At 43.4% G+C, this 24,912-nt stretch overlaps 1 protein-coding gene across 12 annotated transcripts in view; it reads right to left on the reverse strand.

Moving 5' to 3' along the window:
- WNK2 (WNK lysine deficient protein kinase 2) overlaps positions 1-24,912 on the reverse strand; it is a 121,167-nt gene that overhangs the window by 75,605 nt on the left and 20,650 nt on the right. For all 12 annotated transcript variants that reach the window (XM_072875796.1, XM_072875793.1, XM_072875787.1 and 9 more), the window contains exons 3-4: positions 1,352-1,524; positions 154-374 (exon numbers count right to left, since the gene is read on the reverse strand). In XM_072875796.1, coding sequence (XP_072731897.1) covers positions 154-374; positions 1,352-1,524 — 394 coding nt within the window. The remainder of the gene's footprint in view (positions 1-153; positions 375-1,351; positions 1,525-24,912) is intronic.

Genomic DNA, 24,912 nt, shown 5'->3' on the forward strand with positions numbered 1-24,912 from the left:
TACAGTGGTATAAAGGGAACAGTCACAAAACCACTTTGATCTCTACTACCAACCTAGAAGTGAAAAGACCACTAATGCAAAATGTGCAAGAAAGATATTAAAAAGACAAGCACCATACCAACAGAAGGAAGCCAAGGAGAACAGGAGGATTACCTATTACGCTTTTGGCAAACGAAGCTCTCTTGAGGGTTGCCAGACCCAAGTCTCCTATTTTCACAGATCCAGTTGGTCCAGTAATAAAAATATTGTCACATTTTAAGTCTCTGTGAATTATTGGTGGAGTTCTTGTGTGCAAGAAAAGAAGACCCTTCAGGATTTGCCGGCACCAACTACGCAGGACTTTTGGTTTCATTACTTTAAATCTCTTCAGATACCTAGAGCACAAACATACACAGAAGTGGGTATAAAGAAAATGAAGTGTTATGAGAGATTCTAGGGGCTTTAACAGCTGAAACTCCATTCTGGATAAAAGCCCCTTATTAGACACCATAATAGCAGCTCAGAAATATCACAAAATTGAAAGAAACAGATCTTTTCAAAGGAGGAATTAGAGCATTCATTTTTAGGGAGGAAGATAATAAGCATTTTTGGTGCAAATACAACCAAATATTTGCAAGTCTAATAGTACAGCAATTCACTTCATGCAGAGAACAGCTTTAGAATACGTTTCATATATTCAAATCAGAAGAATACTGAAGTTTAATTTTAACCACAAGACTTTGACCTCTGTACCATGCACCTGCATTTTTTCCATTTACCCAAACCACTGATTGGGAGGGTACATTTCAGAAAAATGCAAAACCTGCTAATGCACTGGCAGAGTAGCACACTGGATATATGCAGTGATGAGTACTGCTCCCATTGGGGCTGAAAATCTGTTCCAGAATTCATGCCAACTGTTTTATATCAACCTTAACAAGACTGTCAGTACCAAAGCTATTAATTGATATTGTTTAGCAGATAACCTAGAGCACCTTCTGCTTCAAAAAATGCTACCATTCAAGTGCTATTCTGTCTGAATTTTCTAACAAAACATGCAAATACAAGCACAAAAGCAATCACAAAAACACACCCTGACAAATTAAAACGTCGCAGACAGAAAATGAAAAACGCCAGAGAACAGCTTCTAGTTGCATAACTGAAACAGGAGAGCAGGGAAAGAGAGATGGAGGCCAAAATTCTTCCCGTCAAATCAATGCAGTTCAGATGCGGGGACAACTGACAGACACCAGAGAACAGCTCCATTTTTTTCTTTTATCTGGAGATGCCTTTTTTCAGAATATGAAAGTAGGATTTTTCTAAAAATTTCCATCGCTATTCTTAGCCTCCTCACCAGGAGCGCAGTACTTACGTCTTTAGTGTTCCAGAGGTCATCAATTCGGTAACCAGCACGATGCATCTTTTGCCTTTTACACAGGATTCCCAGAAGTCATAAAATCTCACAATGTTTGGATGCTGTAGACCTTTCAACATTTCTGCTTCCTCTTTAAACCTCTGCCTCTCTACTTTTGTGAGTTTTCTGTCCTATAATCCAAAATAAGACATTATTAGTAGTGAACGGACAAAAATACAATAAAGGCACTGCATTGCTTGGCTATTCAGAATTGTAGGTTTGTTTTATGTTTGTATCAAGAGCAATTATAAAATCTTTTATGTAAGAGATGAGCAGCGTGTATGAACTAGGGCACTCGCCTTAAATCCAGTGTCAAGACGACAAAGACTCGCCTCTGAACAAAGAGACGTCTGTGCTACACTGTGCTACATGGCAGCATTAATATTTCAGGCAACATAAACACACCCATGGCTTGATGGATCAACAGACAGCTATTTACTTCTTGTTTTGGTTCTGTGAGGCTTGTTATCTGAGAGATTAACACATGCAGGATTTCATTTCCAGGTATGAATGTCCTCACGGCTAAGCTGCTGCTGTCTTTTACAGCTATGACTGCTCACCACCTTCCATGACTGCTCCCGTGAAGTTATGGCAGTGCGACCAGGCAAGGTCCCCCAGTAACCACGCAGGGCTGTACAGCCCATCCCATTTCTCTAGGGACAAATTAAAACAATACGCCCCTCCAAAAAACCAAACACATCTATTTCTATTTGTTTGCTGTTCTGCCTCATTGTACAGACTTTTCTTTAAAGCTGACTAAGGATTTAAAGCCATCCTTCAGCCTCTTCTGTAGGCTGCATGTTGGCCACATGGAAATACTTACTCTTTTAGATTAGAAATGCGAGGAATGTCATGTTCTACTACTCTGGTTTTCCTAGAGAAATTTAGGAGCATTTACTATAAACTCCAGGCTGTGAAGTGACCCTGCAAGGAGCATGCAGAGCCCATCTCCTCCTTCCCAGAAGGAGGACCTCCCTAGCTGGCCTCCCTAGCTCAGCAGAAGCCTCCTGGGCTGCCTGGACCTCATTAGCAACACACAGACCCCTACAACAAGCAGCTCAGATGCACGCTCTAGCGTCTTTAGACGGTGTAAGAGCGCAAATTGGGAGTTTCACTAAAGAGCACACCATCGCCGTCTGGTTTGTCTCCCCTGGACGGCTGGTCGAGCTGGAGCACTTCCCTCCGCTGCCCTAGAAATGAAGCTTTTTCGTTCTTTAAAAGGCACAATTGTGTAACTGTTCTTACTTAAAGAAGCAAAGGCTCAGAAAGCACTAAGATTAATTAGTTCATATTTTAACCTCAGACATTATCCTTTCCTCAGTTCACTTAGGCATGTTTATAAGAGCATATACGTAGTGAATTAAATTGGCACCCAGATGATTTGTAACCGAGATGCAGAGGAATCAGGCCACTGCCATTTTGATAGCCTGCCCTCATCTGTGATCACAAATAACTCCATACAGGAATGAGAATTCCCGTGGCTCCAAACACGGCTCTACGCAGACACTTCACGAGAGGCAAACCCAGGTTGAAATGATGATGCTTTGGCTCTTCTCGGATGACAGAAAACCTGTTTCCCCAGCGGTGTGTGTGCGTGGGGACAGCATTTCCATTTTACACCGTGGCTGCTGAAGAGGTTCTCAGTTTTCTTTACGTTTTACGGAGCAGCATCAGAGCTAACGTTGCCCCACGCGACAGCAGCCGCCCGGGCTGGCACAGCGGGGTGCCCCGTGGGCACCGATGCCCGGGTCCCTGGGGGCAGCCAGGGCCCAGCAGTGCTGCCGGGGACAGGCGGGCAGCAGCACGCCGAACGCCAGCAGCCCAGAGCAAGGCAGTATTTCTGCTGCTCTGTAGCAACTGTGTTTTTTCTAAGTTTGAAAAAAGAAAAAAAAAAGGAAAGGAAAAAAAAGCAGGCTGTCTAATGAGCCAGGACAGAAGAGCCTGAAAATTGCTTTCAAATCCATCACTTCTTCCCCTACTGCTGAGTTTCCTCTTAATTTAAACCCTGTAGAATAAATCAGACGCTCTGCTATTAAGGAGGACAAGGAGCAAGTCCTTGTGTGAGACAGGAAGAGCAGAGTGTGGGCTAGCAGAGAAAGGAAGAGGCGGAGACACAGATCCAGCAGTTTTTTGAAAAACCTTCTAATTAAAATAAAAAACGTAATACCATACCCCTTGACTCTCATTTCCAGATTTCTGAGCACTGTGAGAAATTTTCCACTGCTACTTTAAGGGTAACTTTTCAAAATATCCTTCAGACATTGCAGACAATCATATTCTGTATATTCTACACATTATGAGCGCTGGATCATTTGTGCTGCTGTCTGAATTCAAAGTATAAGATGGCAAGCCGAGCAACTGCAACAAAGTGATTCTGGAAGACTAGTAAGTGTTTCATCTATAACTACAGTAGAAAGAATCCCGATTTTTTTTCATCAGAATGATAGCTGAGCCTCTTTCTCAGGAGAAAGCCTGTGTCCAGTACTAACAGTTGAGAGGAGAGGCAAGGGCAGGGCAGAGGTACAGGCAGGGCTCTGGGCAGAGCAGCCGCCCTCACGCGCTGCGTTCCCCGCCACGCGAGGGGTCTCCGGCCCCGTAAGGGCGCAGGCCGCCTCTTCTGGATTCCTCCATGCTGAACCTGACACGAGTTGTTGGCCAAAGCATAAGCTGCTTCTGAAAGGGCTTAACAGGTGAACTGTCTTCTACTCCAAAGCAGCAAAAACACTCGTTTAACTGCGTGACTCACTTGGGGTTTAACCCAAACCCAAAACACCTTCACTGGGGTCACAGACACTTATTCCCCATCATATAATCCACACAAGGTGAAATGTCCTTATGCTGAAGGTAAGGGTGTAAGCCTGAAACAACCTTAGGACATCAAATTTTAACGGGACTCTTTGGAAAGGTCATGCCAAAGAAAGCTAATCCACTTAACCGGATTTAAGGCATCACTTTGCATAACCCAAATTTATCAAAATGTGGGGGAATGAAGCGAGTTTCCAGATTCACCCAAGGAGTCATCAACCATCGCGCCGCCTGCAGCAGCCCGTTCGCAACACCGTACAGCTGAGCGGGGAGGCTCGGGGATGCCGAGTTACAGGCGAGGGCCCGCTCCTCCACAGCTTCACAAGTGGAAGAGCGGCGTCACACCGAGCTGACAAACAAGCTCGTTGCTCAGTCTGCTCTGCTGCATTTATGGCATTACTGCTATTCTGAGCTTCCTCAAGACACGAGACTTCAAACTTGGAAAACGTTCTTAATGTGATCCGGGAGATATCAATATTAGTTTGCAGATATCTACACGCTTCCTCTCCTTTTAAGGCATTCACACTTCTTGGCTCTTCCCCTCCTCGCTGGGACACAAAGTCCTGGCTCAGGAGGCGACATTGTAATTCCATTTCAAATAATTGAAAGCTTCTCAAGCCTACCACTTCGCACCAAGGTTTCTAAAATAAACTTCAACCTTCAAAAGTCCACAGCAATCGCTCTGAGCTTGTTCAACTTTTCCAGACAAACTGAAGTTAAACAGAACCAAGCAAGAAGCGAGACAGCTGCTCAGTTTGTGTTACTGCAAAGAAAGAATCTGTAAATTTAACTTGTTTCTCGGTCTTAATAAACTGTGAAGAATAGTCAGCCTAAAAGGCTGCGGTACAGACTTCGGCAGCGGCACAGCTGGAATCAGCGCACCAGAGGGAGCGGACACAGTCACAACGAGCTTTCTCACCCTCAGAGCTGTAGATGTATCAGCTTTGCAAATACACACAATGCAAACTCATCCATTGCCTGTTACTTGGCTGCAACGCCATAGCTCGACTCACGCCCAGCAGCAACGAAAGCACTAAGTCACACAAAACATGAGCAGATCGGAGATTGCATCCACTGCCACGCAGCCTACAAAGCAGGCTGCTTCAAAAAGGCATTCCCCAGTGCAGCCACGCTGATCCGTGGTCGGCTGCCCTAACCCTGTGTTGAGAATTTGACATTTTATTATTACAGCTACTCTGGGCTCCTGCGGTTAAGTGCTTACAGAGTGCTTCTGCAGGAACAGACCTCAAGAGCAAGCAGTCGGCGTGCACCTCGGGCGCAGCGTCAGCACCCACACATACACCCACACCAGCCACGCATGCAGCCCACGGCTTATGGCTCCGCGATTTCACCTTTCACAGAGATAAATAAGCATTAATTGGGTTCGGTTATATGATGCATCCTTCACTATGAAGGGCAATCTCACTGACAGATAATAAACACGTGGTATGAAGAGGTTATAAATGGTAAGCTACCTTTTCTTCATTAATTTTCCTAGCTTCCCTGCTGCAAAGCAGATTATTACGGCATGGTCAGTTTTAAGCATCAAACCACTGAAAGCTATTCGCTTCTTTTTGGAAGGAAGAATTCCCCATTAGTACTTTATAGCCTCAGCCTTGGTAAATTACACACCCATTCAGAGAGACTGGCGTAGAACGATGTTTGCAGCAGGAAGCTCCATTAAAGTGAGTTTCCTATCCATAAATCATATTTCTGCTTTCACACATGTATGCTCTCTGCTTTCCCCTACTCATTGCAGGCAGGGCGAACAAATACCTCTCTTTGTTAATATAAAATTTATCTCTTCATTAAGTTCCTTAGTGAGGAACAGCAGCAAAAACTGGAATTAACAAGTAAACGTGTTAACAAAATGAAAGGGAAAGCTTACAATTTACAAATTAAATTTCTGGAATGACACCCAAATTAACAGCAGGAACATGTTCTGTAGTCATCCCCAAGCATCATTTCCTCCAGGTTGTAACATATGGGCTCTGACTAAGACTTCAAAAGTTACACAAGCAAGAGAGTGGCCTTCGCCTGAGCCTTCAGAAGATTTCTAAGAAAGATTTAACAACTGAGGTCAAGTTTCTTGCCTACTAACTTGTGAGGGACTACCAGATCTGGGAATAAACTACATCCTCACCCCATGAGGAAAGGGGATCAAATGAAAGAAATAAAAATAAGACCACACAAAAAATTATTTTGTACATGGCAATGCCTATAACCCCGTAAGAGCAGGGTTTGAAGCAGCACTGTTCCCAAACTAGAAAGTTGTAATGCTTTGCGGTTTCACTGTGTTTCTTTAAGTTCCTCCTTTCAAAGTCTTGAATTTTCAGTAACGTTAAAAAAATTAAACTACTTTAAACACTTTGTAAGTGGCAATGACTTAAGAACAAACTCAGACTTGCTAGTGAGTGAGCCTGGGCCACAGCACTGCTGGTCTCAGACAGCCAAAGTTCTCCTGTCTCGCTCTGAAAAGAGCCGTCGCTGTTTTGAGACCCCTCTCCAGCCCTGCAGGTCCAGGCTGTCCGCCTGGTGCGTCACAGCCTTGCTAGGGACATCTGAAAGCCCTCTCCTCTCCTGCCCACACGTTTGTGCGAGCGTGTCTCCTTCCCTGGCACGCAACTTGGAGATCTTACCTAGACTTCTTGGCCTAAGGACTTCTGCTTCTGTGGCCAGCTAGCCTATAAATATTGGGTTGGGGGTTTTTTTAATGCTTAAACTCACATGGCTGTATTTACTGATGGTTACTTAATTTTGCCTAACAGGACAAAGTCCTCATTTTGGAACAGACTAAGCTCTGTCTGCTGAAGCAAGCAGGAGCAGTAGGTCAGCAAATGAGGGAAGGGCTCACTTCTGTCATGCAGAGCTGTAACATCTCTTACCCCTATTAGTGATGAAGAAAAGGAAACTGAAGAGGCACACTTCTGACACAGGAGCAGAAATCAAATATCTAAATCAGCAGAATGAACATCTCACCTTATCATTACATTTTCACATCTGTGTGCCAAATCTGTACATTTGCTCAAGTACCGCAACTGCTCTTCTAACCAGAGATCGCCTGAGATACAAATCAGCAGCGGGATCCACTGACACCTTTCTCCGATGTAGCTGTCTATTGGTTCGCTGTGGATTTATGAACAGAGGTGCAGTTCTGCTCTGCCTACAGTCACGTGTTCGACAGCGAGATACCCAACTTGGTGGGAACAGGCTGCAGCCTTCCCAGGCATCCTGCAGCGTAAGCCCAGAACTTGCTTTGCTCTGACAGTGAACTTAGGACGTGTTAGCTGGTACCTGCATACGACTTAATTCATTAAATCCTCTGTTGTCAGTACTGCCTCTTCAGGGAAACGTCACAATGTTGCAAAAGTTTTCAAATTTTAAAGATTCAAAAGCCTTTAAAGATGAACAGTAACACATTTTAGAGGAAAAAAATAAAAACAATTTTTGTATTTAAAATGAAAGCTTTACGCATTTAGTGCCATCACCTTTTGCATTTCACATTAAGACCTGTCTAACCCACTATCAGAGGAATCTAGGATTTCTCCCAAAGACATAACTGGGAGCCAAAGCAGGCTCAGGCACGCAGCAGTAGGGACTGTGAAGAGCTCAAGATGTTACTGAAGTAGCTGCTCTCATGTACCAGCTCTGTGCCTTTATTATTATGCCTGTGCTATAAATTTTTAATAGCATTCAGGACCTTTTATTCCCACACCTTGTACATTCAATTATAAGCACACATCATTTAAAGCGATCCTAAAGGAGAAAATCCCCTTTCTGTGAACAAACAGCAGATGCCATTAGATAACTTGCAAGTGAGGAAGAAAATTTTACAGCTTCATTACATATCAGCATTCAGCCAACATTCTTCTTCACCAAGTCACCCTTGGTGAAGTTACAGCCTGCTATTTGTTAGCTGTGTTAGTGAAGCACAGTGAGGTTTCCCAGTGGTAACTCATTTTCCAAACTCAGAAGAAGCGGCCCTTGCCCCCAAGGATGCTCACATTTCAGTGAACAGCATTTCACAGAACAGGCTGAGAGAGATTTACTCTATTTGCCTGAGTCATTGCTAGAAGCCTACAGAAAATGAGGAGCTGAATTCAGATCTTTATGGCTAAATCTGGCACTGTAGAAAAGGCTGAGCTTGCTTTTTTGCTGGACGCAAGTACAGCTTGCTACTTTTTAAATTGCTTAAGGGACATGTCAAAGTCTTATGGAAGAGGAACATCTGCTGCTGAACGTCAGAACTTAAACTCGTCCTGCAAGGTGCAGGAGGAAGGGAAATCAACATCTCAAATCACAAATCTCAACGCAAGAGCCATGAAAACACCTAAGAAACCCAACACCATGGGCAGAGACCGTGTTTTACAGATGAAAACCTCCCAACACAACTGCACTACGATAACCTATGGTTAAACAAAAGAGTTCTTGTCACAAGCAATTGAATTAATTGCAGGTAGCACCCCATTAACTCTCTTAATTACCAGTGCTTCACAGGTGCCACATAAGCCTGTAATTCTAGATGAAATACCAGAAACAGTTCAGGCTTGCCTCACAAAATGACTTTTTCAAAGGAAACTGTGAAATCAATGTGTGAAAAAAAGCTGGACAAACCTCACAGCACCAGATCACCTCTGCTCAGACAGCAAGAAAAAATAATGAACCACCAAAAAAACACTTTAGACATGTCATGAGAATTTGGTATTTTCTGGAATTCACTTCTGAACCTAGCGTTCATTAAAGTTTATGCAACAGCTTGTGCTGTTTTTAAAAAGCATTTTGCTTCACCTACTTCACGTCATCCATAAACACAGTATTTGGGCATGTAAAATGTCTCACACAGACATCACCTCCCAAACAGATGAAGCCAAATGCCGATGTGCCTGTGATCCTGGTCCCGTGTCCCACCCGTAGCAGGCTCCTACTTCTGTCTTCATTTCTAAGGGGTTTGGAAGAGCACGAGTTGCAGGCTGGAAGACTCAGAGAGAAGATACAAATACCTCCACGTACAATGGCTGATGCCTTTGCAGTCGTAATGACTGTGGTTATGAATTATCCTTGGTTTGGTGCTGGACTCTTCTGTACCACGCAGCCAGCCAGAGGAGGCGGCGGCTCCAGCCAGCCCTTGGAGGCTCCGTGCCCCTGGCCTGGGCCACAGCAGGAGTGGAGAGAGACATTTCAGTGCCGCTGCCTAAAAATCATCTTCAGAGAGCTGAAAATGTGTGGAGGGAAGAGGGGAGATGCTGCTGCCCTCAGAGGGCCAGCGTTTCCCAGTATGATGCGGGTCTAACACGACAGATAAAACCTGTCTGCGGACCAGTACAGCTGCAGGGTGCTTGCACGCAGAGAGAAGCCATCTGATTTTCTTCTTCTTTCAGCTTCTCTCATTACTCTAAGGCAATTTTCCAATTAACTTATTTTATGGGTATGAAATCCCCTTCAGTTTCCCTTTCCTGTGTGCTTGCCAAGTAGAAGCGCTGTCTTTCCTAAAAAGGAGGGGTGCCATTCCCCGCCCAGCGGGAGACCCGGCCGGAGGAGCACTGCCACCCTTCTCAGCCTTCCAGGATGAACTGAACATGTTCCTATTTACCCCACGTTACCGTTCGGCGTGTAAATGTTAATGCTCATTTGGCCAATAAGCTTTGCCAGGCAAAACTAACCCAGCACGAAGAATTAGCAGAACAAGGCAAGTTTTAGTTAGGTTTGTCCTGGCAAATTTAACCTGAGTGTGTCTCATGTAGCATAGAGGCAGGACTGAATAACAGGCAAATTTCATTTTCATCCCATTATTGCTACCATTTCCCATCCTGCTGTAACCTAGCAATTCCATACTTCAGTTTGTAAAACAAAGTGAAATATTCTTACCAGTGAATTAATTATAATCCACCGGTAACCCTAAGTAGAGAAAAGGACGCTCAGTTACAGACACAAACATTCAGAAATAATAAAACGGTTTCACTGTAACCCGAGTGCAGCAGCATAACATGTACCTTCCAGCACGTAGGTGTTTTGAATGGTAAAATACGTCAAAATGGTAAATCTGCTAAGACCCAACAGAACTGTTTGCATGGCTTTAGAGTTTCAGTAAAATACTTTGTAAACAATTAAAATTTTCTTTGCAGCAGGAACAAAGCTGAGCACTAGCTAAACCAGATTCATTTCTATCTGCTGACACCTTATAAATGGAAGAACATAAATGTGACCTTTACATAATGACTTTCAAATGTTTTCATTTCATATTATTTTTTATCATTTGTGAAATATGCTAATTTAGAAGAGTCGCTTAAAACAAACCATTCCCTTTGGAACTTTTATTTAAGCAGAAATGCAAGAACAGGAAATATATTACCATGTTTGTAATGGAGATCATGCAAGTCAGAACATATATTTTCTGCCTCCAAAATTAAGCCCTTGAACTGTGTTGGATTTGCTAGTCAATCGCAGGTTAGGCAGCCTTACCAATCCTAGAAGATACCCACTGAACAGGCCTTCAGACTTAGTCTCTAATTACAGACTAAGTACATTTATTTTGGGAAACTACCTCAAAAATTTTCAAATTAGTAAAAAAGAAACCCCAAAACCACAAAATACACCAAGACTCCCCACCAAACCAGAGAGCTGGACTAACACCCATTTAACAGCCCTGCCTGTAACAGGCTGTAGAAAGAGATATTTTCAGAGTTCTTCAAATCTCAGTTCTTACACAACGATGAATACACCTTTAATTCGACCACTCTTCTCACAAAACCCACCTCGTCTCACATAAAAGCAGAGTTAGAAGCCACTTCTCACTTGTTCCTGTCCCTCCAATGCAGCATAATACTTGAAGACCTTAAAACACATCAGCAAACCAGAGCTGAGCCCAGCAGAGCACCCAGAACATCAGGAGGTCCCCTCGGTCTTGCTGGCCGGGGCTGCAAGCAGCTGGCCCGAGCAATCTGTGCTGGAGAACAACTTACACCTTCTGTTTCCTTTATCACGCCAATGACTGCAGCCTTTATTTAGCTGGACATACTTTATTTTCTTCCCGGAGAAGAGCTGTCTTGGTGCACAGGCCAGGCAAGCAAGGAAAACTTGCCCACACAGCCTTCCATATAAGTTCAGCATCTCATAACTTCTCATGTCTTTGTTTTCACAAAACAAGTAAGACTGAACAAGTGCATGCGTGTCTATGTACGTACATGCTGAACTTAATTATACTGAGGGAAAAGAATATAAAATAGTTAGACAACAGAAAAGTGATAGGTCTTTGCACAGACCTTAATTTAAACTCTAATAGTGGCTTAATGGATCCTGGAGATAAACTTTTTCAGTTCTTCCCTCAGATTGTGGCCTGCTAAGCCACCTACACCTAGTCATTTAATTCTTCTGTGCCCACGTTTCACATCTGTAGGACACAAGAACAGCAGTAAGGAGTTCCTTGGTACACCCTGGAGATCTGCAGCACCACAACCAGCAGCATCGTGAATTCTTCCTCCTCCCAGTTTGCTTCTCTTTTTTGCTAGGGACCTTTTGCAGGTGTTCATTGGAAGAGAATACAGGAAAATAGTCCTTTAACATGACTTGCTCTTTCTGTTTTGGGAAAAAAAAAAATCCTTGCAGAGGGCCATATTATTGCAAATACCCAACTTAAACTCCTGCACCTGGAAAGTCAAGAGTCTCCAAGGCCTCGTTCCAGCCTGGCTCTGCAGCACACAGCACCCGAGGAAGGACCAACTGCTTGCTGCTGCTGGAAATAAGATTCAAAAGAAACAGTATGTGGGAAGGATATAGCGCAAAGACAAAGGAAAAAGCCAACAGGCCACCTTCTCTGCTGTAACAACTCAGACTAGAAGCAAGCGTTCCATGTAGTGTGCTTGCAAAACTCTTGGAAAGTGGGGACAGGCACCTTTCACTGCCACAAAGACACTTTGCAGATTGGGGTATCCCAGCTCCTGAACACTTACGTAGTAATTTATCTGGAGTTTGGATGTGTCTGTCTTGGGAAGCTTTTTAAATGCTGAAAAGAGCTGTCACTTTTTGTGCATTCCTAACACCACTTGACAACCTGCTAGAAAACACCCAAAGGCAAATGCTGCACTCCTGGCCAGGATACATTAATCAAAGTCTCCCAGAACAGTTAAGAATTAAGCTGAAAGCATCACATTTATAACAAAATATTTCCTTTTTCTTTTTCTTTCTTTTCCCTCCCGCAAAGCTTGACATTCGATAGCCCTGCCCAAAAGAATAACACTAGCTTGTCAGCTAAACATACTAACAGCTAAAAATTTAACTTCCCATCCCTTGAACAGCAAAGCATGAAAGGGTAACATCAACATGGGTTTATGAGAAACAGATCTTGGCCACTTTCCAATGAGATTATATGTTTGGTTTGATAAAGATAATAGCATTGACATAATAACCTCGGATGTCTGCAATGCATTTGCTTCACTTTAAGAATAAGAATGAAACAGAAAATGTCCATTTACATAAATTGATTAAAAATTGGTAAGCGATCAGTCACAAAATATAAGTTACACATGTAAAAATACACATCCCTGATGATTTTCAAGAGGTTCTGCAGGGCTTAGGTTTTGTTCTAGCGAAGTGATTTGTGCTTTTATAAAGAACTTTGAAAAAAGCCCATCGTTACTAACAAATTTTACACTTGGAAAATAATTAGGAGAGTGTTGAAGCGTAAAGATGACAGGTCACAAACAGAGACTGAGATGCTTGTGTAAGCTGGGTGCAAGCAGTCTAACAACGCTGGGCTGACGGGAGGTTGTGTAACGCGGACAGACAGATCAGCTGGCGCAGGGGCTGGAGAGCCAGCCTTGCTAAGCAGCGATCTAAACGAGACCTGGGGAGGCCAGCCCAGCCAAGCACAGCCTGCTGGGCAGCAGCAAGGCAAGGCTGGAGCAGGAGCGTGAAGCAAGAGGAGTCTGCTGTGTTCTCCTGCTGCAAAAAGCCTCTCCCGGTGCAGAGCACACTCTTCAACGTGCCCCTTAGCGTGGACCCAGTTTTAAGGATGGGCCGTGAGAATCGCTAAAGAGTTGGGCCATACGGGCCATGACTAAGGAGTTCAGCCTGCGCAATTTATCTGACAGAGGGCATGGGATTATCAGAGATTCATCCAAGAAACTCTTATGAACCGAGGTACACAGGAGATTCGATGGGATGATCACAGTGGTACTTTCTGACTTGAAGCCTGTGACAGTTATGTTACAGTCACAGTTATAACACACATGCCCTTGGCTAAGGTCCCGGAATACCAATTCGAATGCTAGCTATCAAATGCAAACAAGGTAGTTCAAATCTTGGCTAGACAGGACCTATGAAAACATGAAGTCAGCAGCACCAAATCTAAACAAACACAAGCAATGCTTAGTGATAGGAGTTCCTGCAGCCCATCATGACAGGAGTTTGAAAACTGGATAAGCAAAAAAAACCCCAACCAAAACAAACCCCCTATCTTGCACTGGCAGATTCACAACCGGTGGGCATAGATACCTTTCTTACAAGTCAGTGTGTTCAGACCCCTTGAGCACAGCTGTTTAATAAGCTAAAATCTCTAGCCTACTGAATTTTATAACATGATGCAAGGAACATTTGATACACTGTATTTAACAAACAGCATCAGACATTCAGAGACTCTACAGAAAGCAATATTAATATAATACGTATATTTTAATGAAAGAACTATATATAATTTTATGAAATATATATATAATTTTATGAAAGAGTTCAAGAGCAGAATCATAGAATGGGTTGGGCTGGAAGGGACCTTTAAAGGCCACCTAGTCCAGCCCCCCTGCAATGAGCAGGGCCCACCTTCAACTGGATCAGGTTGCTCAGAGCCCTGTCCAACCTGGCCTTGAATGTTTCCAGGGATGGGGCATCTCCCACCTCTCTGGGCAACCTGGGCCCACCACCCGCAGCATAAACCTCACCACCCGCAGCATAAAACACGTCTTCCTTCTATCTAGTCTGAATCTACCTCCTTTAGGTTAAATCCATTGCCCCTTGTCCTATCGCAACAGGGGCGATAACTAAAAACTCTGTCCCCATCTTTCTTGTAGGCCCCCTTTAAGGATCAAAAGGCCGCAAGAAGGTCTCCCCGGAGCCCTCTCTTCTCCAGGCTGAACAACCCCAACTCTCCCAGCCTTTCTTCACAGGAGAGGTGTTCCATCCCTCTGATCATTTTTGTGGCTCTCCTCTGGACCCGCTCCCACAGGTCCATGTCTTTCCTGTGCTGAGGACTCCAGCGCTGGCCGCAGTACTCCAGGTGGGGTCTCACCAGAGCGGAGTAGAGGGGCAGGATCACCTCCCTCGACCTGCTGGCCACGCTGCTTTGGATGCAGCCCAGGGTACGGTTGGCTTAAGAATACTTAAAAGACTTTCAAATGGCAAAATTAGGTTATGGAAAAGAATGGCTTGGTAGCTTGGGCTTTACACTCAGATTTAATTGAATAGTGCAAGGACAAGATACTGTCAACATTTGCCAAAAAATGCTTGTTGTATGTTTAATCACGTATTTCCTACATTCTTAAAACCCAATACTAGTTAGGAAAAACATACAGAAACCTTCCTCTCTCTGTTCTCTGTCCCTCCCCTAAAACACTCTGCAAACAGGAAAAAAAATGCAAAAGCCGGCTTTACTCTAAACTCCCTTAAGAAGGGAGTATATAAAGATGATGCTATCCTTGGCTATCTTGGACACTCTGCAATGACGTGTACCTACACAAAGCAAATACAAACTCTTTTCAATTTGGCTAGTGTTTGACTTCAAGAGCACTAACAAGGTGCTACAGAACTGAAGAACCTACCCACGGAGAAGTAATCCAACAGAAGTGTTTGCCCTCCTCAATTCATTTCAGTAAATAAAAAGACTAAAATCTCTTCAAATGAAGCAACTAAAGAAAAAACCAATGGTGCATACAAATATATTAATTTGAGTGACACCACCTGGTTTGATTGCTTGGGGTTTTTTTAAAGGCAAACTGCATTGCCTGCAAAACTTAGGATTGAAGATCCATTTGGTTCGATGCACGTTAAACAAAATGGTTCTGTATTCAATAGATGATTAATATTACTGCTAAACACTTTCACTAAGGAGTTATAAAGAATAATTATTTTTTTTTCCCAAAGATGGATCTCTCCGCTCAGTAAAAGTTAACCACCTACAAAACACAAAATACAGCATAGTGAAAAATGTGACTAGAAGTTAGGAAAAATGACCTGGGAACTCTGCCTAGTTTTCATATGGTTTTAAAACGCTTCATATTCTTTAAACTTTCCAAAATGCAGGTATTTCATCTCTCCTTAGAGACTTTCCTATTAATAAAGACCAATCAATATGCCCTTTTAAGCTTGCAAATGCTGGTCTCTCTGAAGTCCCTGTGGCTTGCATAGCATGAAAGCTTTTCCCCAGTATGAAACAACAGCTTAATTACTAGTGAAGAAGAACCAGCAATTTGAGTAAGACATTTTTGAATCGCCAGCAGTAATGGACGCTCACTGTAGAGAATGTAAATCCTGGCACTGTGTTTCCCACAGTCCCCAGGATAAGTGACAGGTGAGTACACAGAAGGGCTTCATCGGTCAACAAGTTATTGTTCAGTCGTGGGGAAAACGGTACTCATACAGAAAAATGAAAGCACAGATGTCTGCAGAGTAGACTAAAAAAAAAGAATGCTGTATTTAACCACGTATCACAGGACATTGAGTAATTGCCCTACCCTGGGACAAAGAAATGTTGCACGATATATCCTTGCAGGAAAATGTTCAAGACCGTTACTGAAATTAAAAGCAAGACAGATACCCTCAAATGATTCTATTTACCTCTTTCTCAGTAAAATCACTGTTGCTATGTAGCACCGCTTCTGTAACACTCGCTCGCCCAGCTTTGCCTCTCCCCACCGCTCAGCCGTAGTCTGGCTGGCACCGGGCAGCCTCCCCCTCCACTAAGGCAGCATCGCACCTTGTCGTCTCAGGCCTGGAGCTACCATGCTCATCGGGAAGAGCAGGTCATGAACGGTTACGGATAAAATAAAATGAGGCTCTGTCTGAGGATGGCAAATTGTCACCAAGTATAATTTTGAAAGCTTCCTGGAGAAACCAAAGAAAGTGGAGAGGTATGTGTTTGGCATAAAATGCTTTTGCTCAGAATTTCTGAAGGGATACAGTCTCTCCTCTGTGAAACAGCACTGAAGAGATTTCAGAGTCTCAGCAGGTACATTCATGGGTCTCAATTTTAATATTTTCATCCCTTTAAATGAAGTATTAAAAATCCCACTTTTTTTGAATTGATTCTTTTATAGTTTATTTCTTTACACATTTTCTATAGAGATTTCAGCAAAACCTGGATTAATGCAAGACACAGCAGACAGAGGATGAATGAATTTAAGTCTATGAGTCTAACTCAACTCATCAGTACAGTGATCAGAAATGTCGTCATCAATTCTTGCCCAATAACTTGCCCAATTCCTCCCAAACCCTCCCAATATATCCTTTTTATATAATTGCATAGTAAATTCAGGCAAGATACTGCGATAAATAGCACAAATAAGGCATGAAAATACCTTAAAAGCTTACATAAGAGGGCAGGGCTGTCTCAAACTCATCGGCACATTAAAATCCAAGGCCACGCACTCATTCACAATGGACTGTACACAAGTTCAAAGTGTACGCCGCAGTTTCAGTCCATGCAACTGAAGTCAGAAACAGCAGTTTGCGCTTTTATTTTCAGCTCATGCTGATGTGTATGCTAGAGTGAGAGGTACAAAAAAAGTTCAGAAAACGCATGAAAAAATAAAAATCCCTGTGCAACTTGGCAGCTGTTTATCCTAGCGTGCACACACAGGTCTCTCTGAACAGGCTTCACTCTCACAAAAGCTGTGAGGGATTTCTGAGCCTTCATACTAGTTTCCAAATGAAAGCTTTATTTTGAATACCGTGCAGCGCATTAGCGTTCATTTCTCAGCCACGCCAGGACCACAAAGTGTTTTACAGTTGCAGGTTTTGCCAGGTCACAATTTTGCAGGACAAGACAGATGCAAGGAGAAATCACAGCCAGTCCGAACTCATTTGCACTATCCTTTTCTGCAAGATTTCCATACAGGACTACCCACATCCAGGCGGTGCGGCTGGCCAGAGCCCACCCTGCAAGCCTGGTCGCCCAGAACACATTGGATTTATTGTGCATGTAGAGCCTGACTAACACCCACTTGAGTTAGTCTGAACACAGATTGGCCACTTGCCTCAGATCCCGGGGCATTGCGCAGTTGAGCCTTCTATTTTCTAGACAAAAATTTATGGACTCAGAAAGGGGAGATACCCAAGGAAACCTGGGCACTCGACAGCTCTACTCATCTTGCAGGAAACCATGCAGGAGCTCTCTTCTTCTGGGGGTAACCATACCTCCAAGCTCTCAATCCTACAAATCGTTACCCTGTTTGCATGCCAGGCAGCACCAGATTGGAGGTATGACGCTTATCTGACTTGTTTAACACCATCTGCCTTCGCATGCGAAAGAACGGCTCAAGTCACATAGATGCTGCGTTACCCTCCAGAAGAGCACTAGTGGAAGTGATTCATGCCGTTATTAAGTAATACGGTTCACGTTCTGCTAACAGAAGCCCAAGGACCCATTTTTGGTTAAGAAAACACTGTCAAGGTCCATTGGTTTAATTTTACCCTGAAACGGAAGCATATGGAAAATCATCCTGTAGGGATCGGTGGTATTCTCCTAAACAGATGTTCTTGCCATAGGAAACATTTAGAAGCAAAGCAGGTGTGATTGATGAGATGGCTCACAAACATAAACCTTTGCCACAACAGGAACACCATTTCCGTTCAATTTTTGCATTATATCAAGGCTTTGGAAGAAAGAAAAGAGATCATATAACTTTGACAGGAAGGGAGAAGGGCAAATGCACACTCATTTTGTGTCCTTATAGAAACAATACTGTGTATTAAAATAATGCCTAGTAAAACCAGCAATAATCTTTCCAATAAAGTATTGGTTCACAAAAAAACCTTCAACATAAAGATAGTACAGTAACCAATTCAGAGCTGATTTACCACTATAACAAATCAGATTGGTTTCTCTTGTTATTACTACTGTCTCTCTTAACCAACCTGAGGTTAATAACCAATGATTCCTTCTAGTCTATTTACTCGGTTGCTTCACTAAATATGCGCCCAGCCAGTAACAGGAGACCTACTCTCAAGAGATGAGGCTTTGTGGAAAACCAAACATTAACCTCAGTGTTCTAGCCTCAGCCAAAAATTACACATTAAGGCTTCATTGTTTTTGAGATTTAAGCATTGCGTTTTTCCTTTCCTGTAACCAAAATCCACCATGTATGTTTTGATGGCATAGACACCAGCTCTAAATTTTCAGATTATGCTGAGCAGAATCTAGCGAGACACTTGATACACCATCCTCAGGAAGATTGTGTCCTTACAAACAGCGACCTTGGCAAATGCTCACAGACGCAGCATTCTAGAACGTATCAAGAAAAGGCTCCTTCATTCTGCAGGCTTGCCATATGATGGGCAGTTACCCTTTCAAATTAAGTCGTAGAAACACTGACTGAAAACCTTTTCCCAACCATTTAAAACCAAACAAACAAAAAACCCAAAACCAAATCAACTCTTTAAAACAAAATCAGAAAGACAGCAGGAAACGTCAACATCTACAGGGAACACTACCACCACTTCCATAAAAATGAAGCTCGGTAAAGTAAGGATGACAAAATTAGTTCACGCATGACCTCCTCGCTTTGGGCTGGAAGGTAAGCCCCAGGGGAATGGCAAGACACAAAGAGCCAGGGCCATGCAACGATGCTGCCCGCTCCCCTTGCTGGCTCCTCTGCTCTGAGGCTTCAGTGTCTCAGCTGCTGAAGCACTGTGATCATCTCTGCATGCTGAGAAAGTCGGACAGAACAGCATTTTACTTAAAAACAGTTTGTATGTTCTGTGCTGGATAAGCAACCATCAGGTTACATCAATTTATCTCTGCTCTCAAGTTCAAGGCTCCACTGGCGTCACACACTTGGGTTAGTTTTCTGACTCAGCCTCCAGCCATTGCCAATAACTCCAACAAAAATCAAAAGTGTAAATGCATAACCTGAGAGGCATCACAGCCCATGAACAGAATGATAGCCTTTCTTCCCATTTTTTTGAATAGGAAGCACTATCTGGAAAACACAAAGCTTTATTTTTACAGGTAAGTTCAAAACCCAGTGATTCGTGCAGTTGCAAAGCCGACCTAACTTCAGGATACAACAGACCTTAAAAAAACCAAACAGCAACTCAGAAGTAATATGAGCACTTAAAAAAGATTTCCAGATTAAAGTGTTTGGTTTTTGGTTTTTTTGTTTTGTTTTTTTTTTTTTTAAATGTTCTGTGTCCACTTTGCACTAGTACATTGCAGGTGCTGGATGAAACCTGAAAAGTTTAACAATAAGGCTCCTGACTTTTGGAAAAAGAGACAAGCAATAGCTAAAGCTCTTAGCAGGAAGAGTTTCTTCCTCTGGAAGCCTCCTACATAAGAACTTCCAAGGTCAACTGCAAGACATGCCAGATAATCTTGTTCATAAATTCAGCAACCTTCATCTTAGAACAATTGGAATTCTTGTCGTGCCACTCCTAAAGCACAGCTGTGCTAAAACCTTATTCTTCCTCTTCGTTTAGTTTACTCAAGGCCAGTTGAGATACATTGCTTCCCGAGCCAATTTCATCCTTTAGCCTTCATGGCTCTCTTCCTTCTACTGAGTTTTCCCTCCCTTTGCCTTTCTACATCCCCTCTTGGTTTGCCAGGCTAACCAAGCTAAAGTCTAGCCTTACTTTATAAGCAAGGATCTCCACTCACTTTGTCACTCTGGTGGCCCTACATGACACGTTCTTCCTTCTTGAAGACACTGACCACAGCTGTAAGGTTAGTCCCTGCACCCAGACAAGTCATTGCTTCTCTTAGGTGCTCAATTCCTCTGTATGTGGAATGGGGACGATTTTTGCTGGCTGGGCTATTATTTGAAGTTGCACCATAACCCTTGCACCATCTGAAACCAGTTTAACACACACTTAATGAAATAAATACAAATACAGTTTGCCAACAGCTCAATTTAAAGATGACTTATTGACTGCTCAGTTTAGGTTGGCTCCTTACCAAACTAAACCAAACTTACATAACCCATGTGCTGACTGAAATAACAGTGCTCACAGGACTCACCAAAACAATAAAAATGCAAACCTTGTAACCCTGGATGTGACCAATGCCATAGCATAGAATGAAAGAATTGCAAGCAGCAAGTGGGTCTGGAAGTCACCTGGAAATATCACTAGTCTACTCCCTTGCTCCAAGACAGGAGCAATGATTTCTAAATTACTCCTGACAGACCTGTACACCAGCTACAGTGAGCCTCCCCAGGGAATATCTGTCAACACTTAACAGCTCTTAGTTGGAAAGTTCTCCCTTTTGTCCAAGCTGCATCCCCCTAGTTTCAATTTAAGCCTGTTAATTATTTGCCTCTACGCAGTGGGCATGAAGAATCATTTATTCAACTCCTCCTTTAAGTAGGCTTTGGGGTTTTTTTCAGATGCTATTCTTCAAATATCTTTATCTTCAATATCTTTATCTCAGTCACCTCCTGCCCAGACTGGACAAACCATCTCTCACTACCAGCCATGTACTCTAGATCTCTGCTTGCTGTTGTAACCACATGCTGGATTCTGAGTGACTAGCCCACATTTTTCTTGAAGTGAGATGCATGAAGTGGTTCACACCGGACAGCACGCTGTTAGTTATCCAACAGAGTTGTCCAACATTTTGTATATTAAGATTGGGAGATTGGGGAACATCAGCTGAAAGCAGAGTTCATGGTTCACAACCCCCCTGCTGATATATATCCCCACTTTTGGGAAGAGCAGAGACTCAGTAGCTGTTTCACAGATTCTTAATGTTAAATCTGAAAAACATAGCATTTCAGTGGTCAGCAGCCAGTTGAGGTTAATATGACTGTTCAAACTTTGAGCTGTTGATTTAGCTTACCTGTGGGATCTGGAACACAATACTGCTCTAATCCATTTTCTGGAAGACCTTTCGGGTATCTTTGTGTTCTCGCTCTGCTTTAGAACCACGGGGCAAGGCACCCCAGTTAGAGGAAAAATCCAGAAAAGCCTATAGGCACTGCAGTACTGGGGATATTAATCTTCAAACAGAAGCAGTTTTTCAGAAAGGTTTGAAGAGGCTCATGCATCCCAATTAGATGCCCTCCTAAACCAACACCTCAGAGGGGGTTGTGCTGCTCATTCTCATCAGGGCATCCTCTTTTCCCAGCGACCGTGTTCGCAACCATACCGTCTGGGCAAGCTCACTCATTTGCACTTTCCCCCCAGCACCGCTGCTTTGTACGTGAGTGCGTGCTTTCATTTCCCACCACGGCAAGGCAGGAGACGAGTCAAGACAGAAAAGGCGCTGCTCAGAAAAACAGCTGAAGAGCAGCACAGATCCTGTGCCACACCAGAAAGGCAGAGAAGAGGGCTCAGAGCTTTTCCATGATTCACTGCAATTGTAACGCATAGGCAAGGAGAAAGACTAATTGGGCAAAACGTTACCCAGACAGAAGAAATCCTCCAAGCCCCAGTTCACATTAAAGAATCAAGCCAGCTTCAGCTCAGGTGAAGGAACAAGGACAGGGATCCAGAAAGCCGCAGGAGAGAGGGGATAGGAAGGCATCCCCCGCTCTGACTGCAGTTGCCTACAGTTCCCAGCCCCCAGGCTCCTCCCTCTCCACAACCACCCATCCCCATTTACCCCAACCCCTCATTCCTCTCCTTCCTCCATGTCCCGCCGAGTCCCTGGGTGACCCCTCTTGCAAGCATCCATTCATGCAGTTGATCTTCCCTCGGAAAACACTTGGAGTGCCTTCTCAATTTTCTGCTGCACTGACATTGCATTATTCCCTCCTTAACTCCCAGGAAAAAACAAAACCAAAAACCAGATCAGTGCAATGTGATTTTCCATCGGGGCCAAATTCAACCTGACTCCAGCTGGGTGTGTACCAGGTTCAAGGCTACTGTACAGCCCATAACGATAACCCGCTCACAGGCAAACCAGCAGGGCAGAAAGCCCTTGGTGTGCCCCAGGCAGACAGAGGCAGTGCCACTTGCATGGCTCACATCTAAAGACCTTAATTAACTCTTTCCTGAATTGCATTTTCCTTCTGCTGTGCCTAAAGAGTAGTGAATATTATGCAAACATTTGGAGATCAGACAAACAAAGTCTGGAATAATCACATTCGCCTTCCTTTGTGTGCTGTGTTAAACGTCGAGCCTGCCTTTCCTAACCGGTCACATTTTAGCTGTCCTACAATTCGCCAGCAGACAACAGGACTTGCTGTCCTTTATGTCCTCATTGTATAACTGTGCTCCTGCATGTGGACAAATCTCTCCAATATCAGCTTTAACCACATTTTCCCATGTAAGTTCACAGCAATTTTGAGAGGAAGGAACATTAGGAACTCGGTCTTATGAATCATCGTCCTGCCTTAATACCACATGCAACCGTGCTTTCAAAGCCTGTCCACCAAGAGAAACAGCTTCTGCAGAAACCACCCATGCAGGCAGAAGAAAGAGTCCTAACAGCAGCCTAACCTGAAGCTTTATTTTCACAGAGGCTCTGTTAGAGTTCCCTGTTTCCAAACAGCTCAAATTATTCACCCGTTCACCTGTGCCAGCAGAACAGCAAAGGAGAGCAGTGCCCACAGGGCTACCAGGAGCCTCAAGGCCACCAACAACAACCAAGAACCCAGCCCGGTGGCTCCAACCGCCACCCGCTGATCCCATCGCAGCTTGTTTCCCATCCCCGAAATACCTACACAGCTGTTGCTAAACCAGCAGATTTCATAGCAGGTAACCCAACTAATTCGTGCTTTCTTGCACTGCTCCGTGCTTTGCCAGACTCCCTCTCCCAGCGTCTGCTGCCCTGCGGACAGAGGTTGGTCCAACGGAGGTGACACCACGCTCCCTGGCCAGCCTGCCCTGCACACTCGGCGGACATGGAAGAGGTACAGAGGCCGTTCGGGGAGACAAATTCTCAGCCTCTGCGGTCAAAGCTCCATTGCCTGATGATAAAAAAATACCTGAATAAATTCCTCTGAAGCTGATCCCTCCATCTGCAACAGCTGAGAAATATTGTTGTTCTTTTATCATAGAAGAATCTACTTTTTTCCTTCATATTTTTAACTTCATATGGAAGATTTTTCTTTAACTGTAGAGTATTATACAGCACAGCCAAGTATTATTATGTGCCTTGCTTTCTTTATAAAATTTTGATTTGAGACATAATAATTTATTTAAATTCTTATGTAAAGTGAGGAAAGGATTTCCTCACCCAATTAAATTTGCAGGCTCTTGAGAAAGAAATTCAGGAACGTTTCAACCTAGAAAAATGTGAAAAACAGATGAAGAGAATACATGTGATCTCTTAAAAAAAAAAAAAAGGGAGGTGTGCACTTAAATCCAGAACAGAAAACATCTCAATTCAAACAACAGAGCTTAACTAGCTTGAAATAGAACTTGGAAGAAGTTATAGGAACAGGACTTTTCAGAATTCAGGTAATAGAATGTAAATATTTTCTGTGACATTAAGTTGGGATCCCTTTGTTATCCAGGGATGCCCAGCTGGAAATAAACTGATGAAGCACAGCTAGTTCTCCTGGGTAAGCCAGGACAGCCTCTCATTATTTACTAGAAACCTAAAGAAAAAAGCAGCCACGTTTAAAGGAAGCCGCCACAGACCCGTATGTATTAGTTTAGAGGCTGTTCAGTTAGACTGAGAAGAGGATGTAACTAATAATTTTCTTATTACAGCTTTTATATGTTGGCTGCTCTTCCAAGGAAGATGGATTAAATACCACATCTGTTTGGTTGGACTTCAAATTAAAAGCTCTGTGATGACCTTACATTCCCAATAGGGTGTTCTGGTGTCAGTTGTTGCATTGTTGGTTTTTTTTTTTAAGTCTATTAACTACATTAGGTCCTCCACAACATTACCTTGAATAAAAGTGGTTTCAAATGTAAGAGACAAAAATAGGATAGGAAATAAATACGTCAACAGAGGTTTGGCCTACAAATTCAATTCACAGACTCCCAGATTTCCACCCTACAGATGACGAAGGGAGCCCTTGGTCCTGCTGTGACAGAGCTGAAGCCCTCCTCTGGTCCAGAGCCCGGCAGCATGGGCACGCTCCCGGCACGGCCACTGCTGCCGGGGCAGCTTTCGGCACCAGCAGGTAAGACCGTAAGCAGACAAAAGAAACAAACACTAAGTCCACATGCCATAATATTAAGACATTTCACATGGAGATAAGATTTTGCAACTTAAACACACACAACCAAACTTTTCTAAAAACCTCGCAGGCTCAGCCTTTAATAGGATTTAATAGTTCTGACTTTCAACTGAGGAGGCTGCCATGGGAAAAGACTCGCCGTAGTCTGCAGCTCCTGAAAGGAACCAGGAAATACAGGTGTAGGAAATACTCCCTTACCTCTTGAACCTTAAAAGGAAAACCAGCAACCCTAGGGTAGTTTAATTGTGCTTAAATTCACATAGCCTCTTCTAGAGCTGGAGAAATTTAAGTGAAAGAATCCGGGAGTTTTCTCCCTGAAAACAGACCAGGCTGGCTAAAGAAATTTTTCTCATCACACCCCTTTCTCCCAAGACATTT

This window comes from Ciconia boyciana, chromosome 11 (genome assembly GCF_034638445.1).
Source record: "Ciconia boyciana chromosome 11, ASM3463844v1, whole genome shotgun sequence".
NCBI classification, from domain to species: Eukaryota; Metazoa; Chordata; class Aves; order Ciconiiformes; family Ciconiidae; genus Ciconia; species Ciconia boyciana.